Genomic DNA, 18965 nt, shown 5'->3' with positions numbered 1-18965 from the left:
GCTTCGAAAACAAATTCAATGCGGTCTCATGTAAAGAGTCCATCTGTTCTTCATTTGTTTTGGTTTGGTTTCCTTAATTTGCTTTGACAGAACTAACTTTAATAACCCGGGTTGGGGGATGGGGGCACGTTCGCATCACTTTCCAGGGTTGGGGGTTCGATTCCCACCTCTGCCTTGTGTGTGTGTGGAGTTCGCATGTTCTCCCCGTGCCTCGGGGGTTTCCTCCGGGTACTCCGGTTTCCTCCCCCGGTCCAAAGACATGCATGGTAGGTTGATTGGCATCTCTGGAAAATTGTCCGTAGTGTAAGTGTGTGAGTGTATGAGAGAGTGTGTGTGTGCCCTGTGACGGGTTGGCACTCCGTCCAGGGTGTATCCTGCCTCGATGCCCGATGACGCCTGAGATAGACACAGGCTCCCCGTGACCCGAGTAGTTCGGATAAGCGGTAGAAGATGAATGAATGAATGAATGAACTTAAATAAACAGAGAATCGCAGACCCCACTTTGAGAGCTGCTGGTATCAGCGGTGTCTTCATAGTATATATCGTCTTCATAACGTCCTCATCGCAGTTAAATTATGGTGGAATTCTAATTACTTCACTGCACTCACTGCCCCATTTAAATCCATAAGCTGCTTCTGTACGCTAACACTAACACCACATGCTGTGTAATCTAACATCTAGTATATGAAGCAGCTTTAGTAAAATACAGTTCAATTTTACAATGATAAAAAATTAACCACACAATATGGGCCACGTTCGAGACGTGTGAAACTCGTCCGTGTCATCAGCCATCTTGATATTGTCTATCTCGTACGGCATCGGCCCCTGCTAGCTCCGCTCTTCTTCTGCTATATAAGCAAAGCTGCAAGTGTTGAGTGCATGAAGTCTCCAACGTTGGATTTTTTTGGTGAAATAAGGAACTCTTACCGCTAGTTGAAGTGCGTTTCTTCATGTTGTAATGTTCAGTTTAAACACACGACTCACACTATTTATACTACACGGTGAAACAGAATAGTGCATAACTTTGAGATACAGAATGCACTTATAGAGTTATTATTGCACCTAGTGGTCAAAATGGGAACTGCACCAAGCCATAATACAGTGATACCTCGAGATACGAGTGCACTGACATACAATTTTTTTGAGATATGAGCTGTGATTCGACTAAATTTTTGCCTTGAGATACGAACAAATTTTTGAGATACGAGCATCCGAGCCGCCGCCGCCGCCGCCGAAAAACAAAGATCCCCAACAACCAGGTGTGAGATACGAACATCCGAGCCGTTTTTTTATTAAAACGACCGGCAGATGTTAGTGCGGAAAGAGTGACAAAAAAGGCAAGAACAAGTGAAGAGAAAAGCGATGAAGAAAATTAAGCGAAATGAATGTAAAGAAAACAGAAATTGTAGCAATTAATTTCAGTTAAGTTAAGAGAATTTCCGTTAAGCTTGTTAATTTTAGTGAAGTTTAATTAAGTTCCATTTAAGTGTAATGTAGCATTAAGAGTGTACAGTAGAGAGTAAGTGAACGAAAGTGAAAGTGTAATTCCTCCTAACTCCTCCGCCTGTTTACTCCTCCCTCAACCTCCGTGCGCATCTTCCGTTAGCTCGAGTCGTCTGATCACCGAGGTAAATAATACACTTTATAGTAAAAGCACTTTATTTTTTAACTTTCTCTTTTATTACTGTATGTTTTTATACATTATTTGTCATTTATAAATACAGGTACTGTAAATTTTTTAATATTCAAAACCCATAAACAAAACAACTGGAGTGGAATTTTGCGAGCTGGAACGGATTAATGGGATTTCAATTCATTTAAATGGGGAAAATTGCTTTGAGATACGATCAAGGTCTCGGAACGAATTAAACTCGTATCTCGAAGTATTACTGTATAGGCTTGTAGAGGCAGGAATAAGTCTGCCCCGTGCTTGGGGTGGAGCATCAGACAGTCACAATCTTGTTGTATATGAAATTATTTGAATTAAATCTCCATGATCAAATCTCCAGTGCAGAGCAGACCTCGTGTGCATAATGTACACAATTCTTTATGAAGAGAAGGAAAGGTGGCCACAAGCCTCTCCTGACTGCTGTAACCGGTATCTCCTGAGTATCTCCTGCGTACACTCATTAAAGAGCAAAACTCTGTGCTTTGTAATGAATACTTTAATTGTTTAAATAAAAATAATGGTATAAAATAGGGTTTTACCCTTACAAATAGAGTTAAGTAATAGTACAAGTATTTACATTTCATTAATATTTAATTAAAGTGTAAATACAGCAAAATAATACTTAAGTATAGTAATAAAGTACTAAAATATTTCATCTCGAGTCATTCATTAATATATAAAGATCCTCATGTTGAGAGCAGGACCATCACAACGTCCCCTGGACAGTCGGATATACCATATGATAGAATAATTAGATTTTCATGAGAATTTAATTCTGATTATGTGCATTCTCATGTCTGAGAACTTTATCTACATGTAATGTTTTAGTATTATTATTATATATTTAATGCATTTATTATTAATTCAGTATATAAATATTAAAGGTGGGGTCTCCGATGTTTGAAAACAAATGTTGACATATAAAATCACCAAAACAAACACGCCCCTAACCTAAAAGGGTCCCACCCCTGTATCGATAGCTCCGCCCACACACACATACGTAACCCGGGCGACTAACAGAAAGAAACGTGTCTTTATCATAGCTGAAGGGAAGAACAATACGATTGTAGATAAACAAACAAGCAAAAATGCCACACAAGCATAATGATGTAAAGGACAAAGGCATATATTAGTTCTGTGTAACAAAGCAAAACCAACGTTACTCACCTATCGAGAAGGAAAAAAGCGCCTCGGCGTCTTAAGTAAAGTCGGCCACATATTCACAGGTCGGAGTTTCCCGAGTCGATAACTCCTGAGCTAAACGCTGTTACTACACAAAACGCGGTTGTAGCTGCCTCTCTACATTACTACGATAGAAAAGAGGTGTTATTTGTGTAGTAACAGCGTTTAGCTCAGGAGTTATTGACTCGGGAAACTCCAACCTGTGAATATGTGGCCAACTTCCTGCTCCTTCAGTTCTCTCCAGCGCTGGAAAGCTGATCCTATATTAACACGTCCTACTTCTTGTCCTTATCGTAAGTCTTTCTTCTCTTTCTTTCTTTGTTTTTATCCTCCATGTCCATGTTAAAACCGCTTTCTGTTAATGTCACACATGCGCACCGAACACTCTCTCTGCCCATATCGACAAGACACGCCCCTTTCTGCTCGTTGGCTACACGTTAGTTTTGCTTTTGTTTTGTTTGTTGTCCCGACTCAGTTTTCTGAAGCATTTCGCAAACAACGGAGACCCCACCTTTAAATGTAGAAATATTACACAACGAGTGATCACAAGAAAATCTTCCTGAGATGAAATGAGTAAGAAACATTGGGAGGAACCAGACTCAAAAAATCTCCCATTCTCATGTGGTAGTTCACAAGCTAGATAACTTTTTCACTACTCCTAAGACGATGCACAAGTTTAGAAACCTATAGACGTTCGTACTGCGCAGTGAAAAGTTTTCTACTAAATTATCTATCGTGTAGCTAAATGAACAGAGATTAATCAGTTTAACTATACACCTGAAAGTCAAAGATTCATTTTGGTCTTAAATTCCGTAAGTGTTCACAAAGCAAGAAAAAAGCTTTTAGTCGAACCAATTGCATACTAAAGCAGAAGCGTGTTTTCTGAATTTGTATACCTTGCAGATGCATTTGATCATTCATCACTTTAGGCCTCATGAATAGGTTGTTTTCAATAGTTTTGTGTGTGTGAGTGTGTATTTAAGATGTCAGTGAAGAGTACGTAGCAACGGTGTGTAACGATTTGTGAAGTCAGTTGAAATGAATTGAAGTGAAATTTACTAAACAAAGTTTTACTTGTTAACCAGTTAAGTAAAGTTAGTTAAATGTTAGTGTTTATGAGAATAATTCTTGGTACTGTTTAAATTTTTAGAGAAATTCACTAAGACCCGAGGTGTGTTTTGCTGTGTGGAGAGTGTGTGACTTCCTTCACACTCACGTTCATTTGGAAATCAAAAAGAATTTGACCCAAAAATATCAGAAGTCAAAATGATTATTATTTGTGAAATGGTTAGTAGAGAACATTTGCACAGTGCGTTCTCACTTCTCTCCCAGCTCAACACTGTGTGAAACAAAGACTAAGGGTTGGGATTTTTAAGGGATTTTTTTTGTTGTTGCTGCTGCTGTTATTCAGGGATGTGTGTGAATCCTGTGCTGCTCCCTGCTGCCATTTAGCTTCCGAAAGCCAGACTGTAACATCAAGCGAATGCGAAATTCCTCTAAATGTCATTAGCAGGAAACACACACAGCGTTTTCGCGCATGAACCCGATAACCCGAGTGTTGCGTTCGGCGTGGACGCGTGAGAAAGCGCTCTCCTCTCCCCGCATTGTCATAATGCAGTGGGGAAAACGCGCTTATCCGCAGCGCTGCAGCTGCTCAAGCACAGGCACAAGCCAGACGAGGGGGCAGGGGTGCACAAACTACTGCCCACTGACCCCCAACGCACACACACACGCCATACAACACAACACAGGATCTAGTTTTTTTCTACAGCGCTTTGTGGTGCGTTTTTAACCGGAGCGACTCCGACAAAAGCGCAGCGCCGCATTTAGCGCCATCATGTGGATCTGAGTTTGTGCTCCGAAAAATGCTCGGAGTTCGAGTTCTACAGCAGTGTGAGGAGAAGGAGATGAGATCAGATGAGATCAGATGCGATCAGATGACATGAGAAGAGCGCAGCAATGTGATGAGAAGGAGGCTCATCTTTTGTCCGTCTTTATTCATGATTATTAATACTGTTATAAAACGGCGTAAAACGTGTAGCGAATTAAAAGTCGTGCGTCTGACGCGTCTCCTTCTCTTCAGGGGTTTTATAACCCGAATAAACAATGTATGAGTTTATTATTCATTACACATTGAATAGACCGCCGTTGGCTTCGCGCTTTTTGGGTTTAAGCGCCAACCCGAACGGATGGATATAGGAGGAGGAGGAGGAGGAGGAGGGTCTTTATCTTCCTCTCCACTCCCCTCACTTCCACTTTGTTCTATTGTTGTTGGGTCTGTTGGTGAGCTGCTCTGTGCCAAAGCGCAGGAGAGAAGCGTCTGTGAGTGACAGGAAGCAGCACGAAGCTTTCCGGTTAGTGCGAAATTATTCTTCTTATTATTATTTGTATTATTTCTTCTGTTTGTGTTTAATATTTTGTCTAGATGTGTTTTTGCGCCTGTGTGTGTTTACATGTCATCCTAACGCTAGTAAAGTTTGACAGCACTGCGTTCACGTGTATAAGTGATACAGAAATAAAACACGATGTTATTTATGCTCTTTCACGTTACATAGTAACTCGTGTCGTAATAACGTGTCATTCTTCCACACGTGAGTGCTGCTGCACGCTATGCAAGGCTAAAATACTGTACAAGTACTTGGCTGTAGATGGATAACATGCCTGCTTCTATAACTTACACAAGTTGATTCATAATATGGAGGTGAGTCAGGTTTTTTTTTTTTTTTCCCCAGATGAAGTGCATCTCATAATTCCCAAGTGTTGTAAATGCCAATCACAGCATTCGGCATACAAAACGTTTCAATTGTCATGTAGCTCTGGATGTGGCTCAGATCTGTGGAAACATATGGGAAGGAGTATCACTGTGTGTACGCTAGCATTTAGGCCTAAAGTGTCGTTACTCTGGATTTATAACCACTGATTTAAATAAATATCGTTCACTTGTTGATTTTTATTTGTCAACAAGTCAGAGTTAAACCCAGATAAAACAATTCATCCTTTTCCGAGAAGTTAAGAAGACGTGTGCGGCTCTAATCCAGCCTGGCTGTGAAAGTTTAAAGTTCCCAGTTCTTCACGATAGATCTGTACTCGAAGTTATCTGTCGAACCGTCAACGTTACGTCGATACAGCGTGCTCGTCAAGAAACGAGCTTCCGCTTTTATCACTGCTCTGAAAGAGTCTGGACCTGGATGATCCTGGAAATGTAGGAAACAGACAACGTGTTTCACCGTTCTCCTTTTTTTAATATGAATAGACAAACATGTTTCTTATAAATGTGAAAGGCAATATGAAATGTGTTTCTGGAAACTGGAGCACATTCTACACATTCATTTGGATTGGGATCTGAATTCTGATGCATTGCTTTTGTATCTGAAATGAAACCTGTCTCCACAAGGTGCCCGTGATAAACAGCATCATTACAAAACAAAAAGCACAGTGCCCGAGGAAAACAAAGCAGAAGGAAAAAAAGAAATCACATTACTCTGGTGACTCTGGCTTCAGCTCTGTTTCTCTAAGTTCACTCTCAGAAATATAACTCATCTTCCTAGTGTTCTGTTCCCAAAGCATCTTTTTATTTTACTTATTTTATTTATTTTTTTATTTTTTTTATTAGAAAGGCATTGCTGTACCTCCTCATGTCCCACATGCAGTATTTTGTTTGGAGGATGGACTCAGAGACTTAACACATTATCAGTGCTGGGATTGTGATCAGAGAGGTAACGGTATTACCCTAAATCCATTCACCTCCCACTGTACAGTATCTAAGACCACGAGCACCTGTCATGGATGTAAATCCACAACACCCACAGCATTAGGACCTGTTATCCCAGATGAACTAAATCCTCCTGAGACACAATCACTGTGCATTACAACTCCAAGTCAGATCCCCACAACACATAATCACGATACTCACACAACCCGGTCTTGTTCACTATTTATTTATTTGTTTGTTTTATTTGTAAAACATGTTTTGTGTGCAGAAGAATTTTTTTTTAACCTTTTCCTCTAGTGCTCGAGCGAATAATCTCACATGCTAGACGTGTGACTCATCTATGGATTAAATCAGTAATCAAACAGCCGGCTGCATTTTCTCAGCACGAGCAGAGCCCTGAATGCCGAGCAGCAACAAGTGTGTGAGCGCCTCGGTAGAGTTTAGGACGAAGAAATGGTGCAAGATCCCCCACTTTAGAGCATGATGCAACATCGTGATGAAACAGAGAAACTGGGCTCTGCAGCAGGGTATATTAGAGTGAAATACACAGAGAGCCTGGCAACAGCGGCTTTAGCGTCTCCATCACAAGGTGGACTAATGCAATGCACATGAGATCCGACTGACCAGCTGGACCGTACGGGCCGGTGGACTTTCTGCTCTGATCTCTGATGCAACAAACAGATAAAGAGGGTAACGCTGTGAACTTGCTGTGTTTTTTTTTTTTCTTCTCAGTATTTTGAGTGCACTTCTGAGTTGTACAATGTGTTTGTTTGCATTTGATTGACCCCCGAATGGGAACGTGACTGATTTTAGATATTTAGATATCACGTGCACTCTGTCCTAACAATTCTATCGTCTTTTTTTGTTTGTTTGTTATTTTTTTTGTTCTCTTATTTTTTTAAAGAATGTATTAACAATGCTATAAAGAGGCAAAATCCAGTGCAACTGAAACAATAAGGTCAATTATTAAGGGCGGTTTATAAAATCTGCTTTAATCGGGAATAACAAAAATGTTTATTCTTCACTTGATGCTTGATGCTAAGCTGTGATTACTGCACCTGCGACGTGGCGCCGTGTTTAAACTGATTCTGGGGGTAATATTTGTAGACCTTATAGTACAGTTCGGAGTTCGTTGCCCTTCGCCGTTTTGAGCCGTGCCACAAAGCTCACAGCGTTTAGAAGCCCGGTTGCTCTGTTTCTGCCCTCGTGTGATTCGCTGTCTCCAGGCTGTGGGAGGTGTCGTAAGAGGGAAGGGCTGAGTGTTGATTATGTCGAGGCATTGTTGTAGTGTCATTCGGTCCCTCCTCTCCCCCCCATCTCCACCTCCCCCAGCCTGTTTTTGGTGTACGTGCACCGCATTCTGAGTCACTCCGAGTGGACACAGAGAGAGAGAGAGAGAGAGAGAGAGAGAGAGAGAGAAGGGAGGGAGAGGGAACGAACAGCAGGTGGAGATGACATCATCTGCACTGCACCAACACTGCAGCACTGTTCGAACAAAGGCACGCTGTAGCCACTACCGCTAACACAGAGCTGCTCTCTCAGCCTGTTGATGGGGTGGAAATATGCAGAACACACACACACACACACACGCACACACACACGTGTTCAGATGATTATATCCATCTTGTGTTACCTTTCATTCATCCCTTCTTCAAACAATGCTTGTTTCCATGCCACACCTCCTTTTCAACCTTCTCATCAATTTTAAAAACATATCTAAATAAAAATTGATCAAGCCCAAAGCCTTGTTTTTTTTCCTGCTGGGACTGCAATAGTAATGCATCCACGCACGGTTCAGGCAGAAGTAACCTATCGATGGGTCACACAGACGTCCTCTTTAACGCAGCGCAGTTGTTAATCGATTTCACTCCTGCTCTTTCCACAGACAACCAATTCAGAATGTCGATCCTGGAGCGTCTGGAGCAGATGGAGCGCAGGATGGCCGAGATGTCCGGGCAGCAGCAACAACAAGGCAGCGGAGGAACGTCTGAAAGTGGAGCAACAGGAGGAGGAGGAGGAGGAGGAGGAGGAGAAGGACGAGGCAATGCCGACCAAACACAGGTGTGTATCGTCTCCCTGTCTTCAGTTATTCGTCCGTTTGTTACCTGGATTCATACCACGGCGCTGTTTTATTCTTGATTCTGATTGGTCAAAAGGTCACAGTTATTATTGTAAATCACAGAGGATCACCGTAATGCCTTATTACTTCTTTAATTTGTTTGTTTATTTGTTTTGATTTGCTTTTTTATTACCAAGGAGTTTACACTTTTCCATAACATGATAAGTTGCAGTCTCATACATAAGAATCATCAGACTATCGTGTTCTTGGTTATTTTTCTTTAACAGCATTGTTGTGACTGTATAGTAATACAGGCAGATTGTGTAGTAATGTATGTCGCATACCGCGTCCCCTCAGCTCTCCCCGGGTCAGAGTCAGAGTCAGGGCCAAGCTGGAAGCTCCTTTGAGAGTCGTGTGGTTGTGGTGTGCGAAAAGATGATGAACCGGGCCTGCTGGGCCAAATCCAAGCACTTAATCCACTCTAAAACTTTCCGGGGTATGACCCTGCTCCACCTGGCAGCTGCACAGGGTTACGCCAACCTCATCCAGACCCTCATCAAGTGGCGGTGAGTGTGTACTTCATCATCACACACTGGTCACAGCACTGACACATGGTGCTAATCATTGTCTTATTGTTCCACAGCACTAAGCATGCAGACAGCATCGACCTGGAGTTAGAGGTGGACCCTTTAAATGTCGATCACTTCTCCTGCACACCGCTGGTGAGTTTTTGGTGACTGTCATTTTTTTATTTTTATTTTTAAATCAAATGCTCTTATATGTTTAAATCTTGCTTGTTTTTCCCTCAAGATGTGGGCTTGTGCTTTGGGTCACATGGAGGCAGCGATAGTTTTGTATAAGTGGGACCGGCGTGCCCTGGCTATCCCCGATTCTCTCGGGCGCTTACCGCTGGCCACAGCCCGATCCAGGGGCCACACCAAGCTGGCGGAGTGTCTGGAAAATCTTCAGAGAGAAGAACAGCAGCAGCAGACTTCCGCTGCCAACATGTCTTTCTCCTCGTCTGCAGAAAGCTCCACAACGGAGGGCTGGATGAATGTTTGGGGAAGTGAGACCGCTTCTGGAATGAGAGCGAGCAACGTCGCTAACTGTGCTCCGAGCTCCAACCAAGGTAACCTATGATACTAAAGCTATGGATAAATAAAGCATGTTCACTGAGATCGCTTACACTGTAAAAACCAATAAGGGCTGGATTTAAAGTATTTTTTCACTGTGGTTTTTACATCTCTGCAGATTTGAGGAGACCCCGATCCGAATCTTCGATTTTCTACAACAGTGAAGGTCAAAGCGATGCTCCATTAACCAAGAAACACAAGCCCAATCCTGAGATCCACCAAGCAAGGCAAAGCAAGCCCGGTGCTACCCCTGTGGCTTTAGAAGAGCAGGTCCACAAGACTAAAACGTGCCCTACTAAAGCAGCCAGAGCAGGTACAATGGACAAAGAGTCAGGAAAAGGAGACAAGGCTCAGACAAAGCTGGGCTCAGCTTGCGGAGGCGGGCGATGGAGCGGCAGACAGGCAGCAGGACGCAGAGGGCAGATCGGAGGACTTGCTAAAGAAAGGCTAGCAAACAGGCTGAGGTTACGAGAAGCATCCGGTGCAGGATCAGTCTCCGAGCTTCTGGTGGGCCAAGAAGATCTGGAGAACACAGGGGACCTACAGGTTTGGAAATATATCTCAATTGACCGCAGCGTAAACGGAAAACCTCGGCCATGCCCTGTCTCATGCGCCCTTACTAATGCATTAGCGTTTCTAGAGAACTTTATAACAGTCAGAGATGAAGCTGTAATTTTTATGCTTTCCCACATCTTCAGGAGAAAGGAGCATTATTATTATTATTATTATTATTATTATTATTATTCTCTTATTTTTATGTAAGTGAGAGAAAAAATAGAGACTGGTAACTTGCATAAGTTTTTTTTTACACAACATTAAATGTTTTTTTCTTGTATAAAATCCAAATGAAACATCTACAGAACACGCTTCAGTGTGACAGAAGTATCGTCATCGCACCACCCCATCGCTGATTATTTGCCGGTAGCCGAACGACACCCGAGTGTTTCGTTCTTTAGATATCACATCCCTGGTATATTAGTGATAGATCTGATGTGGTGATTTTCTGACCTAACAACTAAATTCCTCCACGTTTTAGTTGAATATGATGACTCTGGCCGAGCACATCATCGAAGCAACACCCGATCGCATCAAGAGTGAAAACTTCGAGGCCACAGAGTCGGCACCTCTGGATAGTGTTGAGGTCAACAGCACTATGAGCTGGTTAGCTACTTACCTTGGAGATGCAGAAAGGTACTACAGTACACTCTTATTGTGTATCTGCTGTCAATTATACGTAATGCGTTTGATTTTAAATTAAATTTATGTTTTCAGGTTCTTATACAGCAAGCCGCTGGCGTGCTCCACGGGACTGGGCGTCGGCCATACCGGCAACCACCCGGAATCCGAAGGCCCTTTCGGGAAACTCGGACTTCCGTCTCCGGCAGACTGGAACGCGTTCCTTAACGTCTCTCACAGCAAAAAAGAGCGTGATTTAACCCAGCTGGCCCTGTCCGACCACGAGCAGAGAGAGTTGTATGAGGCAGCACGCCAAGTCCAGAGCACCTTCCGCAAGTATAAGGTATGGCTCATCCGGATCCAGGGACATCTCTGTATCACTGCTCATGTAGGCTGTCATGGTGTTTTCTCCCTTTTTTTGGTGTTCATTGTGGCCTGGTTTCAGTCATTGTGCTGTATCATGTGGTGTCGTGAAGGTAAACCCGAGATATAAAGCAGATCTCTCAGGTTCTTCGGGTTTAAAGGTGACAAGTCGGTTTGTGTTTGGATTTGTGCTTAAGAAGCGTTGCAGTTAAGCATGAGGAGTCTTGCTTGAGCTAAGCATGGCCTGGCTACAGTAAATGACTGCATTGCTCTCTTTATATATACCTATAATGCAGTTTGTTTTATGTGTGTCCCATTCCCAAGTCTGTCTATAACATACTGCCTTTACATCTCCAGAGGTTGTCACAGAGTTTCAGGTACTTTGACAGTCTAAGCGGACTTTCCAGCCAGACGAACAAGTGGAAGCTTATGCCATCTCCGTGGTCATGCACTCGCAGGCCCGCTGCGAATACTAACCTGTCCCCTCTCCTGTCCTCTCTTCCTCTCTTTGCCTTTTCCCTTACTCCCTCCCTCCTGCAGGGGCGTCCACTCAGAGAGCAGCAGGAACTGGCAGCTGCTGTTATTCAGCGCTGTTATAAAAAGTACAAGCAGGTAAGAGCACAGTATAGGAGATATTACCCTGTATACCACCTGAGTCTAGTCATTGTCACCATCATGTTTGGTATTCCTTCATCTCCTTCCTTTTTCTTCCACAAGCTGACATGGATAGCCTTGAAGGTAATATGGTCGTTCATCACGGTACATACACGCGTAAGATCGGTACGTTCCGACGTTCACGCTCTCGTTTGTTCCCTCGGCAGTATGCACTTTATAAGAAGATGACGCTGGCCGCCATCCTAATCCAGAGTAAATTTCGCAGCTACTATGAGCAAAAGAAGTTCCAGCAAAGTCGTCGGGCAGCCATGCTGATCCAGCAATACTACCGCAGCTACAAGGAGCTGGGCCGACCCAACTCGCACTCTCACGCCGCTGCAGCTGCAGCCCTAGTGCAGCACAAACTCAGGTACGAACACGCCGAGCATCACAAACAGAAACACGTATCATCTTAGCAAGCAGAGACCGTGAGTCAATGGCATTCGCCAAATTCCAAGGGTTTCCTTACCACGACGTAAAGTGGGCGTGTTTCCGGAGGTCTTCGAAAGACACCCTCTTTCAAAAAAAACCCAGCATACTACGAAGGACAAAACAATCATACAGGTAGATTTATTTAGAAAACAAATAAACAACCAAAAACTAGGGTTAGGGTTAGGGTTAGATTATCAAATAGGCCCCGCCTACCCTATGACCCAATATCTGTTATGCTGATCTGAAGTCCCTGGAAATAAGTACATCCCATGAGTCAATACTTGAGCGAGATGTGAATGAGACTTGCTTTCTGGGTGAGAAAGGCATATCGCCGTGATGCTAGCCAATCACGTCCACCATTTGGGCTGAAGTATGCAGAAAGGTGGAAGACACTTTCCTCCAAGTGTGTTATGTTACCCTGTGATGCAGCACGAGCAGCTCACTATCACATAAAGCACTTCACCCTACATCTCATGATAGTGTGGAGCTGACCGGTGGGTGGAAACCGGCCAAGAATTACTTAGAGAGAAAAACAGGAAAGAAGAAATACTGTGCCTCAGAGTGCGATTTTATCAACAAAAATCATTGTTGATTCATTTCCTGTAACAGCGCAGCACAGTGTGTCGTAGAAGCAACTCCGAGGTTCTCGACACCTGACTAGCGGTGTATATCACATGACGTATTACGATACATCCAGCATTACGTCTCTGTTTTTTTTTTTCTTAAAGATGTTAACATGAAAAGAAAACAAGGCTTTTATCGTGCGGTTCGTGAGTACGTGACCCTTTAACGCTCTGTTCCAGAAGCGGTCTGCTCACCAAGAGGCAGGACCAAGCCGCCAGAAAAATAATGCGATTTCTAATCCGATGTCGCCACAGGTAAGTCTCAGCGCCTGTTAATCTCCTCACGAATCACCACAACGCCACTGACTTCTTCTTACTGTTAACGTTAGTCTTAATCTTCAACTCCGTCTGATGTTATTTATAAAGACTTTCATTCTAAATCTGAAAATAAATTGTCATTATTGCTGAAGCTCCTGATAATATCCGAGAGAAATGTTACAGTAATTCACTCATGGATCACCTGCACCCCGTTTTATGGCCCCTCTCCCACCCCCCCACACCCCACCCGACCCTCAGTATGTGCTAATAGCTATGTGGTGTTGTTTTGCTGTTTACGCAAAGCCCCTTGATGGACCATAGACTGTTCAAACGGGTGAGTGCAGCCTCGGCCAATCAGCCTGCCCCCCCCCCCCCCACGTCCTGTTTTATCCAACCCTCTCTGCTCCTTCATCATGCTCTTTGTTTTCCTAAATTCTCAACTCTTCCTGCCCTTTATCACTTTCTCTCTTTCTCTCTCTTTTTCCATCTCTTTATCTCTTTCGCTTCGTGCCTGTTTGCATGATGGCCCACTTGGAGCCTCAGTGGATTTGAACCTCTGAATGAGAGAGAGGGGACGATCGTCGTAACGAACGATCCGATGACAGAAATTCACAGCAAACGTTAACCAAATCCCCCCATCACTCGATTCCTTCCTCCTCCATCTCTCTTGTCATGAGGATGCTTTCTGAGAGGACTGATGGACTGCTGGATAGTGTGGATGGCATTGCATGCTGGCCAGAGGAGGCCTTGCTTCGTACGAGGCATGCTGTAAATGACATCACTTCCTTTAAGGAAGGGTTTAGCTCTTGAATGCCTGGCTGCCTGTTTCTTATACTGTTCTACTACTTGCCTTGGGTTTATTTAAAAAAAAAAAAAAAGAAAACGCTTCACCGAGGGGGCGGGGCTGCGATCTTCAGCAGTTTTTCTGATTCTCAGTGTGTTTTTATCCAACAGAATGTTTGCAGTAATACAGAGATGACTTCATTTATGTTGTTTATTAACATTTTGTCTTCTTAACTCTCCTGTTCTCATGTAAACTGTGTGACACGATGTATTGTGCATGTGTAGAATAAGTTACTAACCACATCAGCACTGAAAAGGCTTTTCTTTTAGCTGTCAAGTCATTGTTAATTTTTATTCTGAATTTTTTTTCGAAGGTTTTGCATGTAGAGTTTTGATCACGTCAGATTGTGTTGTGTTTTTTTGTTTTGTTTTTTTAATTGTCTGAACTTTCTGGGAGACTCGAGGTGGGACGTTGTTTCGTCAAAATGATCTGAAAGGGTTTCGTGTCCGTTTCATGTGGGATATTTCTGTAGATCAGTACTAGGGTTGGTTTACTCCAGTATTGTACAGTATCCTGCTTTCCCTGATCTAAAACACACACACACACACACACACACACACGATATAGTATTTGTACAGGAACCCAGCACAATATATCAGTACAGTGACCAGGAGGCCAGAAGGAACCCTGTAGTACATGGAATCATTTCTATGACGCTAATGAATTAATATTACTAGTTATATTAGCGTTAGAATAATAAACGTGTCATGCCGTTATAGGAAAGTAATCAGTGACATGAAGCGTCATTGTTATTGTTACTCCAAACTACAGCTCACACTGACGTATAATTCCTCAGCAACGTACACACATTTACATTTATTTATTTATTTATTTATTTATTTATTATAGAGCACTCCTTACTACTTATTCCTTTAGTTTATTGGTCATTGGTCATTTGAGTCAGCTGTTACACTAGATATAAAAATAATATTAGGATATTATATATTAGATGGATATAAATATTAGAGAAAGCGCGCATCAGAGCCGACAGTAGAGAGAGAAGGAATAATAAGAAGAAGACCTCCAGAGCAGTCAGAGCCCAGAATTCAGCAACACTGTACTATAAAATCGCCGCATACGTCCTAATGATGAAACATTTCAGGTAGAAAAGCGTTCGGACGTGTGTGTGTGTGTGTGTGTGTGTGTGTGTGTGTGTGTGTGTTTACAACACAAACTAACCGCTTTCCTGTCTTTCATCTTGTCTTTCTTGCAGGGCGAGAGAACTGAAAAAGGCCAAGGAACATGAGAGCTCGCCAAAGAGCCCCGTCACAATGTAACCTCCACCTCCAGTCCAGACTGTTCCCCCTTTTCCTCTTTCTGTTTTTACACGAATACGAACAATTTACCAAAAGGCAAAAACAATTCAAGAAAAAAAACAGAAGCAAGAAAATATTTAAAAAAAAAAAAAAACATGTGAACACGTGATGGTTACGTCATTACCGATTCTGTCGACCCTGGTACTGCCACAGCGTTGTGTATTTTTTTTTCCTCTCCATCCGGGAACATTGGGGAGTTCTGTGTAAAACAAAAGACTTTATCCGGGAAATAATGACAGATATCCTCATGCCATTTTTTTTGCACTCTTCATATATTTTTTTTTTAAATCGAGGAACGATTGCCGTGGAGCTAAAGGCTTTCTTGTTTCCCTGACAGCACTTGTAAGATAAGAAAGACGACAAGATTAAGAAACACGTTGCATTAATGTAACCATGCTGGATCCTGCTTATGATTATTATTACGTTTTTATATTTTGGACGAAAGAGGAGAAAAAGCAACCGATTAGAACAAAAAAAAAAGAACAAAAATGACAAAAAGCAAACCAAAAAAAAAATGGTCTCATCTCATCGATCACGTGCATGCAGAGTTTTCCGTCAGCTCGGTGTGTATCGGCTCTTTGTTGATCACGGGTCCGTCCTTTCATCCGGCGAACGAAGGACAGGCTGCACATGAATGTAGACCGGGTTTAGGTTTTAAAAGAAAAAGAAAAAAATAATTCTGGGTTTGAAATATCAGTGTCTTACTCTTTGTGGTTTCGGAGTAAGTCACGATTCGGGACAGAGCCGAATCCCTGTCGGGTAACTGTTTGTGTGCACTGTTTTTTGACTTTCTAAACTAGTCCTTTTCTTAACGTCACCTTTCGCTGGCCTGACTTTGTGAGTCCCGTGTTTGCTGAATTTTAAACAGGAAATAGTGCATGTGTTTGAGCCGAGCGCTCCTGCATGCTGACAGAACTGTTTTGTGGGGTTTATTGTGTTTAAATAACCTCGGCATTGTTTCTCTGTCCTGTCAAACAGAATATGTCTTATTTATTTATTTGTTTGTTTGTTTGTTTGTTTGTTTTGTTTTACCTCATTTATGAACTTGTTCTTTTACACACATCCTTCTGCTTCCTCTATATTTTTTTAACTGAATTTATTTATTTATGTCGTATAGTATTGTCTCATCGTGCCACAGAAACACTATTTTTGCTGTGTGTGTGTGTGTGTGTGTGTGTGTGTGTGTGGGTTTGCTTTATCGCTGTTCGTCGCAGCCGGTTGTTAAACGCTTTCCGTCGGAAGATTCCTGTAACACTGACGTCTTAAAGACTTTTTAAAAGGGTCCCTATAAACAACCTCCATATTTTTGACTAAAGCGTGGTCCCTGTACATAACAAAGACGAGAGAAAAGGTACACGGAGAGCCAGAACCCTTACCACAAGAGGATTGTATTTAATAATATATATTATTTTATTCATAAAAAAAAAAAGAAGAAGAACATGACAAAGAGATAGATTAAAAAAATGCTATTGTATAGTTTTGTTTGAACGCCCGAGATGTACGGTTGTATTGTTTGTAAATACTGTAAATATCTGGTGCAAAAGAAGGAGCCATGTGCATGAAACCTTACGATAATGACGCAGAGCATAATCTAAAGAAAAAATAACGTAGTGGCTACGATCTAAACAGATTCATTCGGTTTCGATATATGAGACTTTTATTTGAAATGTTCTTATAAAGAGCGTTTAGTAAAGCATGACCTTTTTTTTTGCGAAATCATGATAAAACATAGACTTAGTGGAGACCCGAGAAAAAAAATAAATAAATAAACCCTTCAGATACGACCTGTTTATAGAGTGACGAGAAGTTTGTATGCCCTTACAGATCATCTGGATTTCTGTATAGAAATGGCTCCGGAAATGTGACGTGATCATGTGACAATAAAGCGAGTATAAATAAACACACGTGACGTTACACGTGTCCTTATAGATGTGCTGTGTCTCTTGGTGTTAAGAGTCCAGGGCAGTGATGAAAAAGGTGTATGAACCTCTTTGGAGGTCTGAGGCGGAGGTCATTTATTCAGGTTTGGGTTTGACCTGCCTTGGCAACACACACACACACACACACACACACACACACACACACACACACACACACACACACACATAGAGTTCTGTTTACCTGCTATAAAATAGATGAAAGTCGGAACTGTAGGAACTATGAAAGGGATTCTAAACGATTACATCATAATTCTGATGAATATTGTAATATTTCCCAGTTGGAACTCTGGCCACTATCACTAATTTCCGTAGGAATGCTGATCAATATTGTTCATTCCAGTCGGACTTCTGGCCAATATCTTCAATATATAGGGAAATTCCGATCAATATCTCCCTTTCTTGTAAGAATTCTTAACCGATATCACACCGTTCCCCAATAGCATCCATCCCCATAGGTATTCTGTTCAATACCACTCAGGTCTGAAAGAATTCTCACTGCTGTCCTAGGAATCCAGATGAATACCTCCAATTCTTGAAGAAATTCCAAGCCCCCAAAAAAGAGAGGGAGAGGGAGAGGAGGAGAGCGGAAAGAGAAGAAGGAAGAGAGAAGAGAAAAAGGGATAGAGTAGAGATAAAAAACAAAAGAGGATGAAAAAAAGAAGAGAGCGGAATAGAAGGAGCAGTGAAGAGAGAGATGAGCGAGAAGGAAGAGAGAAGAGCAGAGATAGAGAGGAAAAAAATAAACAGAGTAGAATAGCTGGTAGCGGAGAACGAGGAGAGAGAGCGAGAAGAGAAAGAAGGAAGAGAGATAGCAAGGGGGAGAGAGAGAGGGCGCATGAAACGAGAGAGAAAAAGGATGGACGAGGAAGATGAAGGAGAAGGAAGGAGAAAGAGAGAGAGAGGGAACGAACGAGATAGCTGAAAGATCTCGCTCACTTTCCCTCTCTCTCTCACTTTCCCCTCTCTTTCTCTCCCCCCTTTCTCTCACTCTCTCTCACTCTCTCTCTCTCCCTCCCTCTCCCCCACCTCTCTTTCTCAGTAGTTGTTTGTTCTTACACCTTTTTTTTATTATTTAACTGACTCTTTTTCCAAAATATCCAAACAAAAATATTAAAAGCACATTCACTGGTTAAACCACAGCAATCCTGACCTGGTGTGAAGGCCTTACACACGTCATGCACGTCTTCCACAAGCCTCAGATCCGAGCTTCTTCTCACCTCTTTATCCGAGTCTCTTTAGATGAAAGCATCTGCCAAAAGAATAAATGTAGTAAACACTTCCTGGGTGTTAAGGACTTATGAATACTTCGGATATTTTACAGCACAGTGTCAGTGTATGTAACCGATACAATCCTCACGTGACTAAATAAAGAATAGATAGAAATACGGTCAATTTTATAACGACTCCAGGCCGATCCAGACTTCCGTCCCGGTCCGATTCATCGGTGGAATGAAACACGGAATATTTATACACCATACAGTGTATGGAGTTTTTCCATCAGTGACCTTGACTATAATCGTGCTTTAATCAAGGCACCGTTCTGTGAGCCATTAATACAGAGATCTGGATGATTATAAGCTTTACCTTTTATTTTCACCCCCCTG

General features: G+C 42.3%; 1 protein-coding gene across 2 annotated transcripts in view; it reads left to right on the top strand.

The window, feature by feature from the left end:
• LOC113657243 (calmodulin-binding transcription activator 1-like) overlaps positions 1-17527 on the top strand; it is a 255734-nt gene extending 238207 nt beyond the window's left edge. For both annotated transcript variants that reach the window (XM_027168903.2, XM_027168904.2), the window contains exons 11-21: positions 8449-8624; positions 8980-9188; positions 9266-9344; positions 9433-9751; positions 9874-10301; positions 10792-10946; positions 11028-11274; positions 11835-12032; positions 12116-12318; positions 13184-13258; positions 15319-17527. In XM_027168903.2, the coding sequence (XP_027024704.2) occupies positions 8449-8624; positions 8980-9188; positions 9266-9344; positions 9433-9751; positions 9874-10301; positions 10792-10946; positions 11028-11274; positions 11835-12032; positions 12116-12318; positions 13184-13258; positions 15319-15382 (2153 nt within the window). In that variant the 3' untranslated portion in view covers positions 15383-17527. The remainder of the gene's footprint in view (positions 1-8448; positions 8625-8979; positions 9189-9265; positions 9345-9432; positions 9752-9873; positions 10302-10791; positions 10947-11027; positions 11275-11834; positions 12033-12115; positions 12319-13183; positions 13259-15318) is intronic.
• The last annotated feature ends 1438 nt before the right edge of the window (positions 17528-18965 follow it).

The sequence above is a fragment of the Tachysurus fulvidraco genome, chromosome 2 (assembly GCF_022655615.1).
Source record: "Tachysurus fulvidraco isolate hzauxx_2018 chromosome 2, HZAU_PFXX_2.0, whole genome shotgun sequence".
NCBI classification, from domain to species: Eukaryota; Metazoa; Chordata; class Actinopteri; order Siluriformes; family Bagridae; genus Tachysurus; species Tachysurus fulvidraco.
This window is presented reverse-complemented; position numbering and strand designations above follow the sequence as displayed.